Here is an 18,916-nt window from a genome sequence, read left to right as displayed (position 1 = left end):
CTTGACAGCACTGAAGAAAAGTCTCAGTTCAGTGCAGCATCCTGCAGGTAGATAACTAGAAGGGATCCTAGGAGAGCAGGTATTGATCCTTTCATAACCTAATTTTTCAGAAAGGTTTTCTTCATCTACAGAAAATGTCATAAAATGAAACATGCGAGTACCATTACAGATCTTGTGATTTTAGACTGAATTAAATTTATTATTTATAACAAATAGTGCTATCACCTTCACCTGAGGGATAGACTTCTCTTCTTATGGATGGTCTGACTGGGACAAGGAGATTCAAAAATGAAAGACCATGTTCTTTCTGTGTTCCTTTTCCATATAAAGGAAATGTCCTCAGAACTGACAATATTTAGGTGTTTCTCTTATATCAGAGAATCTATTAAAACAAATAAAAGAAAATATGAAGATAGGGCATCAACCTAGAGAGTTAGCTGGTGTATATACTGGTTTGATATTAAAACATGTTTTCCTGACTGAATTGTAGATAAATAAAGAAGAATTTTTTATTAATGTAATGTCTTAAAATTTGTCATTAAAACCACAGGCTTAGTACCCTTTTTTCAGTTTCTGAAGGTAAATGACAACTACAGATATTCAGCTAATTGATTCTGAACTTTAACACCCTACAAAAACAGTAGCCACTGATAAATTTGTGGAAAAAATAACTCCTACTTCCTGCTTAGTTTTATTGGAAACCAAGAAAGGCATGCTTTGCTATAGAGGCATGCAGAATGGTGTGCTCTAAAGATTTTATGAGTTTGAGCTTTGGAATACTGTCTTACTCATAAGTGAAGTCATGAGTAAATCATGGGTGAGATTCGTTCTTTCAGGAAATACAGAAACCTGGTGCTCAGCAGTATCGGACGGAATCAGATTGAAGTGCCTTGAGAAGCAGGATTTTGCCAGTCACACGTTCAATATTTACAACACACACTGACACACACATACACATATTATCAGTCATACATTTATATACACATATATGAGAATATATGTATGAGCAATCATATATGCTTATAGAGTGGGTAATTTTAACTGCCTGAATCAATAGAATGTGTATCTCTTAATTAACAGAAATCACATTGTGCCTATCACATGTTTGAGAGGTGGAAACATATGGACAATATACGAAATATTATTTTAGATATTGAATATATAATATACTAATTATATATAATATAAAATACCTATATTCTATATTAGGCATCTACATATATATATGTGAGCTTACATACATATATGTGTACAGTGTGCATTCTTTTAACTCTCCAAATTAACAGTTTTAATTAGTAATTCTGAACATAATGCTATCTTTCATATATGTGGTAGAGGCACCTTTTTTGCATTTGGTAGTGGCAAAATACATATGCTTATACACACATACATATGTAAACATTACTTTAATATATCTATATAAAACACATTGTTAATATTATGTAAATATTATGTAATATTATGTTAATATATATAAACATACTATATAACTATATAATATATATATATAACACATTATATATATTATTCATATATAACATTAATATTATGTAATGTTAATATATATATAAACAACATATATATGTATACATTTACACGTGCGTGTATAGATGTACATACATCTATATGATGATGATATAGAGTCCCTAAATTGCATTTAGATACGTGCATTTAAAGACTCTATATGTATCCACAGGCGCATCCATACAGAGTGTGTTAACACTTTAGATTAGTTTATGTAACCGTACATGTATGTATTTATACGACTGCATACATCTGTCTCTTAGAGTGACCTGCAGCTAGAGGAACACCCCCGGGCTCTGCCCACACCTGCGCAGCTCCGTTCATCCCCGCAGGTGCTGGGGGCAGGAGCTGGTGCCGGGGTCCCCGAGCGCCCGCTCTCGCCGCAGCTCCTGGCGGCGGCAGGGACCCGGGAGAGAGGGGTAGGGACCGGGGACACAGGGGCAGCGTCCCGGGACACAGGGGCAGCGTCCTGGGACACAGGGGCAGGGTCCCGCCCGGCGCTGCCCCGCCGGCGGGGCCGGGCCCGGGGGCGGCGGGGGCGGCTGCGGCGGGGCCGTCCCGCGGCTTGTCCCCGCGGGGGCGGCCCCGGGGGCGGCCCGGGGAAGCGGAGCGCCGCGGGCGGCTGGCGGCGCCGGCCGGGACTCGCCCAGTCACCGGGAGGAGGCGGGGCGGCGGGGCCGCGGCAGGTGCCCGCGGCGCGGGGATGGTGGCGGCGGCCGGCGCGGGGCTGTAGCGCAGCGCAGCGGGGACGCCATGGGCGGCCGCGGCCCCCCGCGCCCCGCCGCGCCCCGGCTGCCCGTGCCCGCGCTGCTGCCGCTGCTGGCGGCGCTGGCGGCCGGCGCGGCGGAGGCGCGGGCCACCTCGGAAGGGCAGCTGCCCGGCGCCGCGGCGATGGGCACCGGCACCCCGCCGAGCCCCAGCGGCACCGCTTTCGAGGAGACGCGGCTCCACGTCTTCACCCTGGACTACCCCCACGTGCAAATCCCCTTCGAGATCACCCTCTGGATCCTGCTGGCCTCCCTCGCCAAGATCGGTGAGCGGGGCCGGGGGCGACCCTCCCTCCGTGCCGGCAGCTGGCCGGGCCGGCGCAGAGCCGCGCTGGGGCGGTCCGCGCCCGGCGCGGGGAGCACGGGGCGGGCGGAGGGCACTGATGCTCCTCCGCGGAGCGGGATGCCCGGGTGGGGTTTGGCTGGAAGGAGTCGGGGTCCTCTCAGTTAGGAGAGGTGCGGAGGAAAAAAGAGACGGGTAAACCCCGGGCTACGAGGACCGTAAACCCCGGAGTTCACCCGGTGCATGACTGACTTTTTCTTGATCGCTCTGCTGTCATTTGAGCACGGTCTTCTTTCTCTTAAAATAACGCCGGGTATAATGACAGTCTCAAAGCAGAAAAACGGATCGATTAAAAGCAAATATTTATGACGGTAGGGTATGCCTCCTCCTTACTCTACTTTCCCACCATTCACTTATGTCCCGAGACAAATATAAAAGCACTGTAAGAGTAAGGAAGGCCACCTCTTCCCTCATGTGGAAAACATTTGCATTGCATAGTTTCACTGAGTTTTGTGCAGCTTATATGTCATGTTTTTAGTTAGCTTCTATGTCCCAAACAGAGAAATGAGTACAGCATAATAAGCTAAAGACTGTCAGATAATGGTGTGCTAGATAGCTATTTGAAATCCAGTAAATCTCTATGAATTGTGAACTTTGTATCTTCTTACCTAGAAGATAATGTAAGGAATAAAGTTCTGGGAACAAAATAAGTAAGTTTACCCACACTGCAGTTGTTTCATTCAGAACTCTGGCTTTGCAGCACGGATTATCATAAAAAACTACCATCATGCTCATTCTGATAAAACATTTTTATCAAAGTTAAAACTTTTAACCTCTGCTTGTGACATTTAAATAGACTGTGTCACAGTTTGGTTAGTGATCAGGTAATTAGGATTTTGAAAAAACAAAAATTTGTACTCACCTCCTGCCATATCTAACATTGTAGCTGGGGGCCTGATCCTTCACCCAAGTAACTTGGTCTGCTACCATTACTTGCTGCAGAAATAATGTGTTGTAGCCATTAAGCAGGCATGCATCCTAATGCACATGTCTTAATGCATTAAAGGTGCATGCCTAGTCTTAAGTATACATTTAGGACATAGGAATCAGGACACAGTACAAATATGATACACTCAAATATATTGTAAACTGTAATAACCAGGAAATAGGGAGTTTGGTAGAGAATTTAGCCTGCTGAGCACTAAAAATTGCTCTGGCTTCTGAGTTTAGATAAAGCAAAAAACTCTTGTATAAGCTAAAACTACTGAAAAAGTTTCTGTTTTATTAAAGGTTTTTATTAAAAGGGAAGCCATTTCAAACATGTAAATACACATACAGACAAAATAAAATATAATTTCTGTAAAGCTATACATTCTGACTAGTGCATAGGCATCTAAAAAGCTAAAAAAAGAAAAAAGTTGCCTGGCTGCTTTAATTTTCCAGTCTGAATCTAGTGAGTAAGCAAGCAAATAGTATAGGTGAAGAAAAACACATAGTTTTAAAATCCTTTCAGTTACACCATATGAAAGCAAGTGTGGCTAATCTAGGGCATGCTGTTGTCAGTGCGTGTGCGCGGAGCAATGAGGCCCAGATCCAGGAGTGGCCCTAGGTGTGGCAGTGCTCAGCTTCACCACACCTATCTGCAGGCGCCCTGACTCCAGGACTGGAATTAGGAACATCCAGTTCTTGCTCCTGGAGCTCTGTCTGTGCTTCCTTATCCAGTGAGTGCATCAGGTAAACCTTCCCAGGTCAGGCTCCCATCGCTCCTAAGTCACATTCCACATCAAATTTTCACTGGTTTATGCCTTCTTTTCTATTGAAGGTAGCCCAGATAGGCAGTTTGGGACCACCAGGATACCTAAATGATGCTCTGCCATGCTGGTTACTAGGAATGAGCCATGTGTCTTGGTTCAAAAGGATGGAGATGGGTTTCCCAGCCCATCTCACTACCTCTGGCCCTAAGAGGGGCCCTCTGAGAGAGGAGGCTCTCTGAAGCATTCCTCTCCTCATCATTTCCTGCTGGGCAGCAGGCATCTTGTCCCTGCCATGCCAGGCAGTGCAAAATCCATCTCGAGACTCCTGTACTGCCCAGGAAACTTCGGTGCTTAATCTGGCATCACAAATTCCTTTCTGGGGCTAGGCACTGAATGCTTACACTTGGCACCGCCGAGTATCAAACCCTCATGAACAGATCCCTAAGGTCTTTTCGGCTGTGAGGAGCTCAGAAGATGGGGTCCTGTGTAACAGCAGCTCTCTCAGTGCGTGAAAGATCCCAAAGAATACTCAACTGCAGCACCTGGTTATGAATCTTTTAACAAATATGTTTTCACAGAAGTGAAGTTTCACCAGAGCTGAAATGTTCCAGCATTGGCTAATTTTTATAGGGAATTTACTGGAAAAGTTTGTCGGATCCTGCTGTGATCATGTCACTCTGAGCTTGGTATAGAGGGAGCAAGAAAGGCAGCATAAGAAAGAAAAGCCTGAAGTTGTCAAGCGGAACTTGAACGTTTTGACAAGGTGCATTTTCACAAGGATATTAGGAACATGGTGCTTTTTATTTCAGTATAGGACATGAGCACAATTTGAAATCAAATAAATTGCCTTGAATGGAATTACTTTATGATTACCTCTACTTATTTCTTGTTTTGTGTGTTGATACCAAACGTGTTTTACTCACATGCTGATGGACTCCATGAGTGTATTAGATGGGGCCATTGCATGTGAATATGCTGGAGTCTCTAAGCAGTGAGACTAGTCTACCTGATCCCTAGTTTTGCTTAATTTTTATGCTACTAAACCTACAAAATATTGTGTAACTGATCCACATTCTCGTTATTTCTATGCTTAATCACAAATGCAAGTGAGAAGTGTTTCTTCTGGCAATTGAGCTGATACACTTCCAAACCTGCTCTCCTGAAAGAAGGTTTATGCTGCTCAGAGGTACTTATCTCAGTGGCATTTCCAGAATCAGAAAGCACCAGAATTCACACACAAAAAAAAGAAGGAAACTGAGATGCTAAAGACTTTTTTCTTGAAACATACTGAACTTGACTTTAGATATCTTACTGCTATTTTGCCATGATATATGGAGGATGCTTACTCAATAAACATCTTCCATACTGTTGAAGTTGAGTCCTGCAAAACCTGAAGCCCAAGGAGAGGGTCAGAGGAGAAGAAAGTAGCTGTAGTCTTGCATTCAGCATGAAAGTCTGAGTATTCCTGTACTGCAGGGGATCTGCTCCCAGGGTGATCCTGATCCTGTGGCTGTGAATCCACCAGAGCAGGGAAGTTGGGCAGAGAATCTGCTACTGACTTGACAGGCACTGGACTCTAAATCCTAGCTCTCTGCCTTCAAATCAGGAACCACAGCCTGTCCCTAATCACCCTTGAATACTTTTCATGTAGGCAGAAAGTCTTCCAGGAGTTTTGATGCTGTTTATGTTAATAAAAAGCATATTTAACTTAGTGGGAGGCTTTCTGTTATCTTTAAGAATGAGGTGGAATCCCAAATCTCTGAGAGGCTATGAACTTTCCAGAGTGTTTTGTAAAGAAGGAAGAAAAAAATTTAATTTTTTTTCTTCACAGTAGACATTTCGTTGTCATTGCATTACAACTGGTCGGTAATTTTTTGTTTTTGTCAAAAGCTGCATTTACAAAATTTCCCTTCTCTTGAATTTTTATTGAGGAAATAATTTAAAATTTACTTTTGAAGGGTTTAAAAAAACCTTTGGCAAAACCTACTTACTCAGGAGAAACCTCCTGACCATTGTATTGGAATTGTATTTCTGCCACTGCAGAAACCAAGATGAATCATAAAATGTTTATATGGAAGCAGCTGAAAGGTGAAGAGTCAAGTCTTCAACTGCAAATTCTTGATTTTTCCAGGATCATTACCTGTTCTGCCAATATAGGACATTGGTGATTCTGATTTTGAAGAATGGCAATGAATTTGGCAGTCCTTCTAGTGAGTCACATAGGCTGTGTTTCTAAGTATTTAAAGCAGTCTGTGTTCATTCAAAAAGGAAAAATAAATGCAGCTTGAGCTGCTTGCTTTTAAAAATAACTTTAATAGTTATAGAATATATAAGTAAAAAGTCCATAGATTAAAACAACTTTCCTCTTGCTCCTTCTTAACCATTTGTTTTTCCTAATTATATGTTCAGGCTTTCTTTTTACTGGAAAAAAAAATCATGGTGAAGAATTAACAAAATAGGTGTTACAAGATACATACCCTGAAACTGGGAAACTGGATGTAAACTGTACCAAGATTGCAGTAATTTAACTGTTTCGACTACAGGTGTGATTTTTACTGAAATAGTTTTACTGAAATAGACGCCCGTTATTACCACACCCAGTGTTTCCGTGCAGCTCGCATTTAAAATAATTTAAATGCTTTTTAGTTAGGCAGGGATTGTGGGATCTCGTGGGTGTGGATCAATTTCTATATAATTATGTGGGCCAAATATAGATAAGGAGGAGTCTGGAAAAGATTGGCATCGCTGGGACCTGGAATGTGACCTTGGAGCATAAGGTTGATCATTCCATTAGACTAGCCAGAGTCAGTTCCTTCAAAACTTTTCCCATTCCTTATCAGAATTTACCTTACAGAAGCCAACTTCTATAAGTAATTGGAATCTTTAAATCAAAACTGCATGGCTTTGAGAGTTTTAGAGGGCTAAGTAACATTCAACCACTAAGTCCTCATTCAGAACCTTTAAAAATTAGTTTCTTCAGTACTTTGCACATATTTTTATGAGAGAATCTTGACTCTACTACAATTCATATGATACAGAAGAATGAACATAACAATACAGGCCACAACTTACAGTCATTTTGTGGAAAATATTTTGATTCTTGTGAAATTAGTTTTGAGGCTCCACTAAAAATAATAATTGTATCTGTAAATGCTTCATTCTGGTTGTGGGGGAAGTGGTCATGGTGACTGGGTGGAGGTCACATGTGCTAGTTCCCCTCACTAGCATTGAGACTCTAAAAGTACAAATGAAATTGAAGTACTCTTCAAACTCCTTTGTGAATCTCTCCAGAGAGGAAGCAGTAGTTAGTATGATGTTTTTTTCTCTCTCTAGATGTTATTTACCCTAGAGAAGTGTTTGGGTTGTGTTTCTGGAGGATTCCACATTTACAAAAACCCCCTACAGTTTCACAGAGAGCACTTGCACACAGTTTCTCCATCCAGCCTAGCTGTTAAGTGGAATGTTTAGCTATTAATTTATCTCTCCACCAAATCAATTGAATTAACTATGCTAACCAACATATTTGCCTTGACCCATTGTGGATGTCCAGTTCAGTCTTTGCAATTAAAATGAAATTGCCCTGCAATTGCTGTTTGTTTAGTACAGAAATGACAATGACAGAATCCAGAATAATTTTGTGGATTCTGTACAAGTAACCGTTTCCCTTTCTTGTGTTTGAATTTCCTTTGAAGGCTTTCATCTCTATCACAAGTTGCCCTCAATAGTCCCTGAAAGCTGTCTCCTTATTCTCGTTGGATTGCTTCTTGGTGGGATTATTTTTGGAGCAGAGGAGAAGTCCCCACCTGTAATGAACAGTGATGTGTTTTTCTTGTATCTGTTACCACCTATTGTACTGGACGCTGGATATTTTATGCCAACTCGTCTGTTCTTTGAGAACTTTGGCACCATATTCTGGTATGCTGTGGTGGGCACGCTCTGGAATGCTATCGGCATTGGAATTTCCCTGTATGGAATTTGCCAGATCAGTGCATTTGGTTTGACTGACATCACTTTGCTGCAGAATTTGCTTTTTGGCAGCCTCATTTCAGCCGTGGATCCTGTGGCGGTGCTGGCTGTCTTTGAAAATATCCATGTCAATGAGCAGCTTTATATCCTGGTGTTTGGAGAGTCTTTGCTGAATGATGCTATAACTGTGGTAAGTTACTTAACAAATAATTAATTGATAAAAATGATAAATGATTGTTTACATGCCGTTCCATTGTATCTCTTTGTATCTGGTTATTACAATTTGCTACTAGATGGAAGTCAAGGAGTGCTAGTGTGTCTAATTCTTTAAACTTTAGATTTAGAAATAACAGTAGTCTTACTACATGAGAGTATTATATTTGCTGTAGAGATTTTACTACTGATAACTCTAGTTCCTGTATCTTTGCAATTCTATTACTTCTGTAATCTGAAACTGCAGGTTTTCCTCACCTGCAGAAATGTTGTTGGACAGGAAAGGGAAAGAGCCCAGTGTGGGGTGTCAGAGTGAGTTAATGGGGAGGATGGCAAATCATGGAGATGGCACAGGACCTTGCTGAGGTTAACTTCTTGCATATGCCCATCCACTTGGAACTGCCCTGAAATCACCAATACATGTATCCCAGGCTACAGATGAGATAAGACAGCCACCTGGAGGCAGTAATTTCTAATCATTAACTAGCTGAATTGGGGTTGTGGTGCTGACATGAGGACAGCAATCTGTAAATTCCATTATCCCACCTCAGTGTCCCTCATTTGTACCTGATGACACTGCCTGGGGCATTATTCCCATTTATCCATGCTTTGAAGTCCTGCCCATGCCAACCATGTCCTAGCATGCTTTCTGTTTTCTGAAAGTATAGAAGTACAGTTTTTCATATTCTGGAAGGATCAGAAAGATTAATGAATTGGGTCTGAACTTTCCTGTTTCTGTCCCTGGCTTCTTATTCTAGTCCCATTCTATGCAAAATTGTTCTGTTTTCCCCTTTTCTTGGACTTCGCCTTACCTGTTCTTCCCTTGTCATGGACTTTCCCTCGTCTGCTTAACATGTGTATATGTCATGATTTATTCCGAGCCTTGTTATTGATAAATTCTTGTGTGTCTGTGGGAATACTATGTTATTTTTTCACTTAGACTGCATGCTTTACTGAATCTCTTGCTATCCAGTCAGCTGAATCACATCTCCTCTTACAGGGTTGCCTTAAAACCTGGCTTTTCTCATTAGCTTACAGGAACTGCCTACCAATGCTAAACTGGTACTTTAAGCCAGTTCTGTAAATAAATGGGTGTACATACTGAGTTTCAAAAGGCTTAGCAGTTCAGCCATGGCTGGGTCTGTCTCTAGTCACTCTAATGGCCACTTGTGTGATGGATGTCTTTTTTTTTTTTTTCCTTGGGGAAAAGGATCTGGTTATTTAAAACTTGTTATTTGTTGGATTTTTCCAAACAAAATCACTTTTTTCAATGGAAATCAGCCACTGAGGCAGCAGTTAATACAGCATGATTTGCTAGGAAAACTCTGCATCCTGATCACTGGCATATTCATATGTGCTATTTCCCAAAGGCAAATTTCTCTAAACCACCATTTTTATAGGGACTGGCATGGTAATTTAATGTGTAGCTTTCCTGCAGGCATCATTATTGTCTTCTCTGGAAGTTTCCTTATGGTTGCCTCCCCAGATGCCCTAACAGAGGAAGGATAATCTGAGGAGTCTGTAGGGACAGTCCAGTAATGCACTGACCTTACATATATTTATGAAGGAGTGAAAGGAATGTAGAGTACCTTTGGTCTTCCTATCACTTAAAGGTAGCGCTTGGACAGAGATCAAGTTGTTTCCACATGCACAAAATTGGTCTGCTAATGGTTCCTTGTTATGTTTTTGCACACCTGCAGTCATGTGATTATACCTAAAATGTGACCCAGGCCGTCACACAGATTCCTGGGGCTGTCCTTAGAGGACCTTACCTTCCCTGCCCGCAGCAGGTGCTGCTGGAGCAGCCCTTGCCAGGCTACTCAGCCCTGTGCTTGGAGGAGGTGGTGCTTTGTACTCTGCCTTCCTCTGTCCCTGTTTTATGGGGAGCTGACAATACTAGCAACCAGCAGAGCTCAGAACTTTTCAGCTCTCATCTTCTGTACCCCTTGAGTCCCATCTGCCCTGGCAGGGGCCTGCACTGGGATGTGGGGATGAAGTAGGAAGGGAGTTGAATGCAGGTTGGCCATCCATGGAAACTGCCTAATTTCTATGGCCACTGCAATATCAAAAAAACAGGGGCTGTGCAGATAGGCAGTGCAAAACACAGTGGCTTTATTAAATGTGCTTTTATTAGAATAGCAGTGTCATCTATGCTTTCCTTTCCAGAGAACATGCTCCCACACCTTCATTTTGTATACAAAGAAAGGTGTGTTTTCTCAGGAGTATGAGTTCTGCTGCATTTTTCAGGTTATCTTCCATGCATAATAGTTTTTGTAATATGTCTGTGCATTTGAATGTTCTTTTTCCACCACTGGTGGAATTTCAGAACTTGAATTTGGCAAAGGACACTGTGTGACAATTGTATTCTTGATCAGAGCTGGTGCTTTACCAAGAAACTGAGTCAGACATGACGAGCAAGGTGATAATGAATGATAAGATCACAGCTGAGTGTTAGCAGTTCAAACTCCAATTCTGGGCTTGAAATCAGAAAGAAGGAGCCAGTGTCATGATAATAATATTATTCCCATGTTAGAAAACATTACAGCAGTACTTTGTATCTGCTGACATTATTCTAGAGTGCTCTCAAGTAATTTTAGAATTAAAAACTTAATAACTGAGAACTGATGCAAATAAGCAGTTAGTGTTTCAGAGATACTCTGAGACAAAATTAAAAAGTAATCAGTGACTAATATTGCTTGGTGTGACCTTCAGTGAGTTCAGCTGAAAGCTATTGAGTAAATGAAAATCTTGAATTTCAAAAAATCCCTCTGTTATCACATCGGATGCATTAAAAATGTGACCAGAGTTGGTGTTTGATGCACCTGGAAGTTTAGAGAAAGCTCGATAAAACTGAACTGCTGTAGAGTAAAAGGGAAGTGAACCTGATTTTGATCTCATTTGCAACAGTGTAAATAAAAAACAATAGGAATGAGGTCAAAATCCTGTTCATGACATTCCATAGTTGTAGCTGCTGCTTTAACCATGGCTGAGGTACAAAGGAGAAAATGGCCTTTCTTCTTTCAAATAATTTATAGCATTAGGCTTGAGATTTATGAGGGTGCCTCCATGTGGAGCAACAGGCTCCATTCTCTTTGCAGGATGAATACTTTGCTGTGAAGTGACATTATGGAAAGGCTTGGATAGATCAAAATTCTCTGCTTCTTTACAAGAACCTTGTAAAGAGTCTTTAGAGACTGCCTTGTATATATTTATATAGTTACTTTTTAAAATATAAAAAAAATACTATTTAAAATGCCAATTAAATAAAATAATCAGCTTTCCTAATATATGTACCAAGAGAGTATTTTGACAGGTCCAGTTCTATAGGTGTCTTAGAGAAAAACTCAACTCTGGGATCATCCCAAGTTTCAACAAGTGACTCAGGGAAACTCTTTGCACACAACACACGTCAACAATATTCTTCAGTCTGTGATTAATAGAGTCCTGGGAGTGTGTGGAATGAGTGGTCCTTGTAAAGTGACCAGCAAAGGCACTCCTACTGTCAATAGGTTTAATTCTGGTACACTTCTCTCCATGCAAATCCATAAGGTCTACAAATCAAAACAGGCGTGGAACCTATGACATTGCTGTCCTTCCTGCACATTACATAGTAACAAGGAATGAGGAATAAAGGCTGGGAGTCTGCCTCAGAGCAGCAAGGGGTTTGTGGAGATGAAAAAGGACGCTTCTCCCAAGTGGACTCATCCTGAGAGCATCATTGTTATCTAATAAATAGTTCATGATCCTGCTCTTACTGTATTTGCTGCTTTGTAATGAAAATTACTGGTGACCATTCTAGGTCTGATTTAACCTTCTATTTTCATGCTTGCTCTAGAATATATTTTCTCTTTTCTGTTTCATTTCTTTCCTTTCACTTAGCCCAAAGGACCCATAATAAGCCATGGCTTTGCATTAAACTTTTAGTTCTGTAAGACTTACCCAGTTTTGACTAAGAGGGGCTGAATAGCTTATGTTCTGTCCTGTGAGAGAGAACAGGACTGCAAACATGAAAACTCCTTCCACAGCCACTACTCAAACACCTACTTTGTTGGCACAATGCAAGTACTGATAAAACATTGTGATCTCAAATAGCATTCCTGATAGAGAAACCTGTTTGGTGTACTAAGAGGTCCAGGAGGAAAGCAGAGATTTAACTCCTGCAAGCTGTCTAAGATGACTGGTCTTCACTGGCTTAGTCTGTGAGCCCACTGTGATAGGAACAGGTGCCTGTGGCCAAAGTTAGCCTTGTACAAGGGGACAGTGTAGCCACCCTGGTACTACTGCAGGGCTGGGAGCATACATGCAACACCAGGGAATGGTTAAATCGCCCAAGTGGATCTGCAGATGGGGCAACCCTTTAAACTTTCTTCAAGAATAACTGATTCCATTGGTTTCTGTCTTGGAGAAACTAAAACACTGGATATTAGAGAAACGTGGTCTTTGGGTTGTTCTGTTTCCTGTATAAAACAAAAAGGGTCTCTGGCTAGGAAAATATGATCATTCCATTGACCTAGTTTGTTTTGGAGAATGGTTATAAATGCTTTGAAAATTAAACTGGGCAAACACATAGCAACAGGTTTTTTAATGGCAACGAAATCTAAATCTCTATAAATACTCAATATTTTGAACAGTCTTTAAACAACTGGATTCCTAATAGTCAAGAATTTTGAGAAAGAGCACTGGCTTAATGAATACCAGGTTTCTTTTGCTCCTTGAGGTGGTCACTGTCCATCCCCAGTTGCTTCTGCATCCCTTCCTACCCCAGCAGTTTACATGAATTTGTGGTCTAGTTCAGTACTCTACCTCTCAGTGTCATGTAGATCAAACAGATTTGAAAACAACCCGATTTTTCACTGGATATGAAACTGTTATTTTTTTCTCCTTCTGTTTTATTTCTTTTAGCCTGGGGAAAATCTGAAATGTACATTAGGAGCTCTGTAAAGAAATGATTTTAAAGAAGAATTAGATAGGTTTATGCTCCTGGCGCCCAGAGCAGCACATGTTAAGAAATCTGTCACATTTGCAAAAATGGGAGTAATTGTATTTATTTGTCTTTTGTATCTCCCTGGTATATATGGATGACAAACAATATGCCAGACATAAATAGTAGTGTATCTAAAAGCAAATTTAAGGTAGATAGAGAAATTCAAAGTTCAACATTTAAGTAGAGGAACATAATGGCATGAAGGGAAATTAAGAATAGTTCAAAAAGATAATGTGCTTTCTTTTTCCTCATAGGTCCTGTACAATTTGTTCAAGTCTTTCTGCCAGATGCGCACAATTAAGGTTATTGACATATTCGCTGGGATTGCTAACTTCTTTATAGTGGGGATCGGTGGAGTATTGATTGGAATCCTTTTGGGATTTGTAGCAGCCTTTACCACCCGTTTCACCCATAAAATCCGAGTGATTGAGCCACTCTTTGTCTTCCTGTACAGTTACTTGTCATACATAACAGCCGAAATGTTTCATCTCTCGGGCATCATGGCGTAAGTACCACAAACTTCAGTAATCGTAGCATCCAAGTAAGAATGCCAAAGGAAATTGGAGAGAGGATCAGCTTTTGCAAACCTTGCCATGTGGCATTGCTCCACAGTGCATGGCAGAGTTGCTGGCTTGAGGATTTCCGGCCTCTTTCCTCCCGCTTCCGCCCCATATTCTCAGCTTGCCACCACACCAGCTGTGTCACTAAAACTGCTCATGGCATCACATCATAAGCTGTATCTTTGAAATGTTCCAAGTTAAAAATATTCACTTGTATTTTCAGTGGGCTTATTTTTAACCCAGGTCACTTTGGTGACCTGTGTCCTAGTGTGACCCTTCAACTAGCCATAAGGGCATGGGTGTGGAGTGTACCACGGTGATGTAGGGACGATGGTGGCAGGGAGGGAGTTGCAGTGGTGGCAGGGAACTTCATGAGCTGCCTTCACTTTCCATGCCAATATATTGTGAAACTGTGTTTAACAGCTGGTCATGTGAGCAGCCAGTAAACACCATTCAATGAAGACAATGTATATATCATTTAGGCAAACTTCTGTTGGATTACAGGCACAATAAGGAGTGGGTGAATGTCAAGTTTGCAGTCCAGTGGTAATATAATCCTATAGTTTAGTATCTTGATACATGTGCCTGTGTGTTACAATGTTCTCTGTATACATCATTATGTAAAAAATAATATTTTTCTTCCCACTTCCAACAGATAGAAATATTTTCACTTCTGGTTTTTCACTCTTTGTCTTCTGTAAAAAAAATAGCACAGTCTCTCTCTTCACTCTGTTTATACTGTAAGAACTTAAACATTAAAAGGAGCCATTATGACATTTGATATAATTAAATATTTTGCTCTGGTTCCAAGTAATATTTTTAAAGTCAACTTTCTTTAATGACTTTTTATTGTTCTAGTGGCAAATATGAGTCATTCAGGCATGGGGAGAAGAGCTTTTTGTGTAAGCTCAGATGTTACTGCTGAGTGTCACTAATACTCGATAATACCTCACCTGATTATTATCTTTTAGGCAAGTGAAGATAGGTTTACTATCACAGGCATGCCAGTATAAAGTTTTCCGGGGGCTGGGAAGCAATTTGCAAGGAAACTTATGGGTGGTGATTTCAGTAGTATAAAAATAGGAATATGCCATGAAACAACAGGGGTTGGAACTTTAATGTAAGTAAAGAGCTAAAGATTACATGGGTTTCTTTCTCTGATATGAGCCTAAATAAAGCAACATATGCATCCACTTTGACTGAGTTCATAAATGTGCCATCTCTTTCCATAGCTTCTATTCATAGCATTTGTGTGGTTTCTAGTTTCCTCCACCTCTAAAGCCAAATGTCCTTGACATCCTATGATCAAATGCTTAAAGGGTTTCTAAACCGAAAACATGTGGCTAAACTGTACACAGAAAAGAATGAGGCAGTGTTTATGAAAATACTGATTTGGACCTGCTGCATCCAGGACACAATGGATAGGGCATGGTGGGTCTGCTGGTAGGTCAGGGGACCCACCACATGCCAGTGCCTGCCACCAGCACACCAGTGCTTCCCACAGCACTAACAACATGTTCATTTTCGTTTGTGCAGTGGATCCTGAAGGGGTGCAGAACAGAAGAGGAAACACAAAGTATTTTCACCCTCAAAGAGCATGGTAGAAAATGAGTTATCTTTAAAATACTTTGTCTGTTTTTGTCTCTAAGCATACTTTGTAATAGCTGACAGAACTGTGTACAGCAGTAACATCCCAGCTGAGACAGAAGGGCTCTCTGTAGCCATGTAGGTTCTCAGCTGCTATAAGCCATAAAGCTTGTCCCCTCCCAGCAGTGCTGCTGACAGCCTTGGAGCTCCTGCAATCTCTAGATCCCCTTGGAGTAAATCTGCCCTGCTCTTGTCACATTTCTTTGGCCTTTGAACTACAGAAAGTGATTTGCTCTGTGTCACAGTGCAAAAACACACACCAGGGTTAACCAGAGTTCCCTGTCATTTTTTGCAGTGACTGACTCATGTGAGGATTGCTTGGGTCTGATTTAAAAGTCAGCCCTCCTTTGAGCAGGTAGCTGGAGCAAATGACCTTGGAATGTCCCTTACAACCGAGACTGTTTATTTATTATTTACTTTACTTTGCAAATGTGGCCATTTACGGTTCAGCCTATGAGTAATAATTGCCAGGTCTCCCCTTTTTCACTCATATCCACATGAGCCTGTGAAACTTCTTCTTTCATAACCAGGTTTATAAAGATACTCGTTGAGATCTTGTGGTTACGTGCTGTACCATACTTTCGGGGAAGGACATGAGCAGGAACATACAGTGTTACCAAATAAATAAAATACTTAGACAGATTGCCTCATTCCTGGGCAAGTAGGAATTCACTGGCAGAGGAATAGAAGGGAATGAAAGGCACTTGTCCCTCTTCTGATAAGTCTGTGTACTCATTCTAAGGATAAACGATTCTTGAAATGTCCGTGTATAACCCCTGCACCAGGTTACCTGGCTGAAACAGTGAAGGGACTGAACCATGGCCCTGGGAGCTGCAGAGAAAATCCTCTTCAGAAGGAGAGGAAAAGTTTCTACTGTAACTAGAGCTGACATGAATAAGGATCACAGATGTAAAATATAGAAATCTGAATCTGAACTTTATTCACTTGCTTCCATGCTGCATTTTCTGCTTACTAATTGCTCATAAAGGCTGTGAAGCAGCAGAATTTTAATATTAATATAGGTTTCGTTTTCTTTTTTTTTTTTTTTTTTTTTTTTTGCAACAATGACTTAGCAGGCTGAAAGGAGCAAACATTGAAACTACTGTAAATTTAGTAGGTCAAGGAAACTTGAGGATTGAACCCTGTGGCCTAGTTTATTGCAGTCCTGACAGAAACTGTACTGTTTATACAGTGAGACTTTTATTCTTCAGAAGTACAGAATGTTGCAGGTTACTTGTAATGAAGTGCTTTTCCCTTCCCCTTCTTGACCAAGGCAACTACTCAGGTCACAGAATTGGAAGCCAGAATTAATGTATGTGAGTAAGAAATGTAAAATAAAGCACATCTAAGCTTTGGCTTTGATTATCATAACAGTAGAAATTTAGTTTGTGAAGAATTTATTATAATAATGTATATAAAATCTTGCACAAAGACATTGATTTTATATTAAATTTTAACACTATAACCCCACACAATTTTCAAATGAAGGAGACTTAAACATTTTTTTCTCATGTAAATAAATACTCTAAAGCGATACATGATTCAAACTGAGCAGTGATTAGGTGTGAAATATTACTTATTTGAAGAGCAACAAATCATGTGCAGTTCTATTTCTTGTAGCATTGAACCACCTCCTCAATTGCTTGACACTAATTGAATGAATGCAAAATGTGACTGAAAATAAGAGTGTTGTCCCTTTAAATTCTAGTGGGTTAGCATGGTAGGTGTTTTAAGTTACAGCTTGCAAGGGTTCTGATTAATCTGGTGACAGATTCTTATCAGACATCCATTTACAGTGTCTCCGTTACCTCAGGTTCCAAAAACAAACCATGTCCAGAGCATGATTCCCTGCTCTCCTTGCTGCAGGGCTTTCCTAAATTACTATAATCATAAAAACGATTTATTTTAAGAAGGTAATAAATACTACTGTGTGTTTTGTTGTGCCTTTGATGCAGACCTGACAGTCCTAATGCTTCAGGGCACTAAGCTGCTGCTTTGGGACTCTAAAATGGCTGTGGGCCTAGAAATGGCTGTTTTCCAGCCCACCCACTGCTTCTTGCTCTTTTGCATTTGCTGCCCCTGCACTTGCCAGCTCCACTGAGTGTGCCTTTGCCTGGGGTAGCTGTGCTGCACCACGCTGCTTACACTTGTGCAGATAAGCACTGTACACACAGGGGAGCTGTCACAGCCCAGGCATCGCTGACATCTTTGTAGCTGTGTCAGTGCAGTGAAGAGCTGCTTTGCCACTGAGTATGAGACTTGTGGCAGGTCAAAGTGTTAAGTGGATTTGAGAAGATTTGTGCATGTACTTTTGTGGTTGATCATCAGAACTGTGTACAAACGGAGGAACCTGGGAGTGTCTGACAGCTTCTGGGCTTGAGTGCATGTCCTGACCAAAAATCCAGGACAAAATCCATGTGTGTGCCAGGTCCTCTCCTGCTTTCTTGCTCAGGCACATGATGTGGGATCTGTTGTAAGTCCCCAGTCTGGGGACCTGTAAGATCAGAACAAGGAGGAAAGCTGTGAAAAGCATCATCAGTTTGTCAGTATTGGCACCTCTGTTATCCTAACCATGTGCTTAAACTAGAAATGTTACCTTAACTTCTGAGTGTTTCAGGGAGAAAGCTTGCATGCTTATGAAATCTACATTATGTCTTCCACAGTGGACCCTGTGTGGTCAGGATGAGCTCTGCTTCCCAAGCAGCATGCTACCTGTGGACCACATTGGATCTTTCTGTTCGGGACTGTGGCGAAATCAGCTGACAGTGAGGAGAGGGCTGACAATTACATCTGTACTAAATATAGATGGGGGTCTGGGATAGCCTTAGTGAGATTTTCTTCCTTCTTAGTCTTGGAGTTTGCTTAGGTTTGGAGCTAGTCTTCGCATTCCAATGGGCATTTTATTTTCTGCTGACTAGATCCTTCTCCATTACCAGGTATAGGTGGGCAAAAATGCAGGGTGAAGGGCAGGGTAGGTGCACTGTTCTGCCTGTATTTGTAAGGCACTATCTGTCCTATCAGACTGCATCTGTCACCATATCACATCTTCTTCCTTGGGTTTTCTTCACTTTGATGTATATTCAGGGTCTCTGCTGCTTGGGAGAGGTCAACAGAGTACACTCTGTCCTCTCCCAGTGTCTGCGTGTCCTGCCAGACTTGTCCTTCAGAAGTATTGTTGCCCAGCCACTTTGGGGATGTAGATGTGGTTCCATGTAAGA

At 41.3% G+C, this 18,916-nt stretch overlaps 1 protein-coding gene across 1 annotated transcript in view; it reads left to right on the top strand.

Moving 5' to 3' along the window:
- The first annotated feature begins 2,214 nt into the window (after positions 1 to 2,214).
- LOC135293620 (sodium/hydrogen exchanger 2-like) overlaps positions 2,215 to 18,916 on the top strand; it is a 33,962-nt gene continuing 17,260 nt past the window's right edge. Inside the window, exons 1-3 of the mRNA XM_064408020.1 lie at positions 2,215 to 2,557; positions 8,021 to 8,484; positions 13,746 to 13,996. Of these exons, the coding sequence (XP_064264090.1) occupies positions 2,278 to 2,557; positions 8,021 to 8,484; positions 13,746 to 13,996 (995 nt within the window). The 5' untranslated portion in view covers positions 2,215 to 2,277. The remainder of the gene's footprint in view (positions 2,558 to 8,020; positions 8,485 to 13,745; positions 13,997 to 18,916) is intronic.

This window comes from Passer domesticus, chromosome 2, assembly GCF_036417665.1.
Source record: "Passer domesticus isolate bPasDom1 chromosome 2, bPasDom1.hap1, whole genome shotgun sequence".
Classification (NCBI taxonomy): domain Eukaryota; kingdom Metazoa; phylum Chordata; class Aves; order Passeriformes; family Passeridae; genus Passer; species Passer domesticus.
This window is presented reverse-complemented; position numbering and strand designations above follow the sequence as displayed.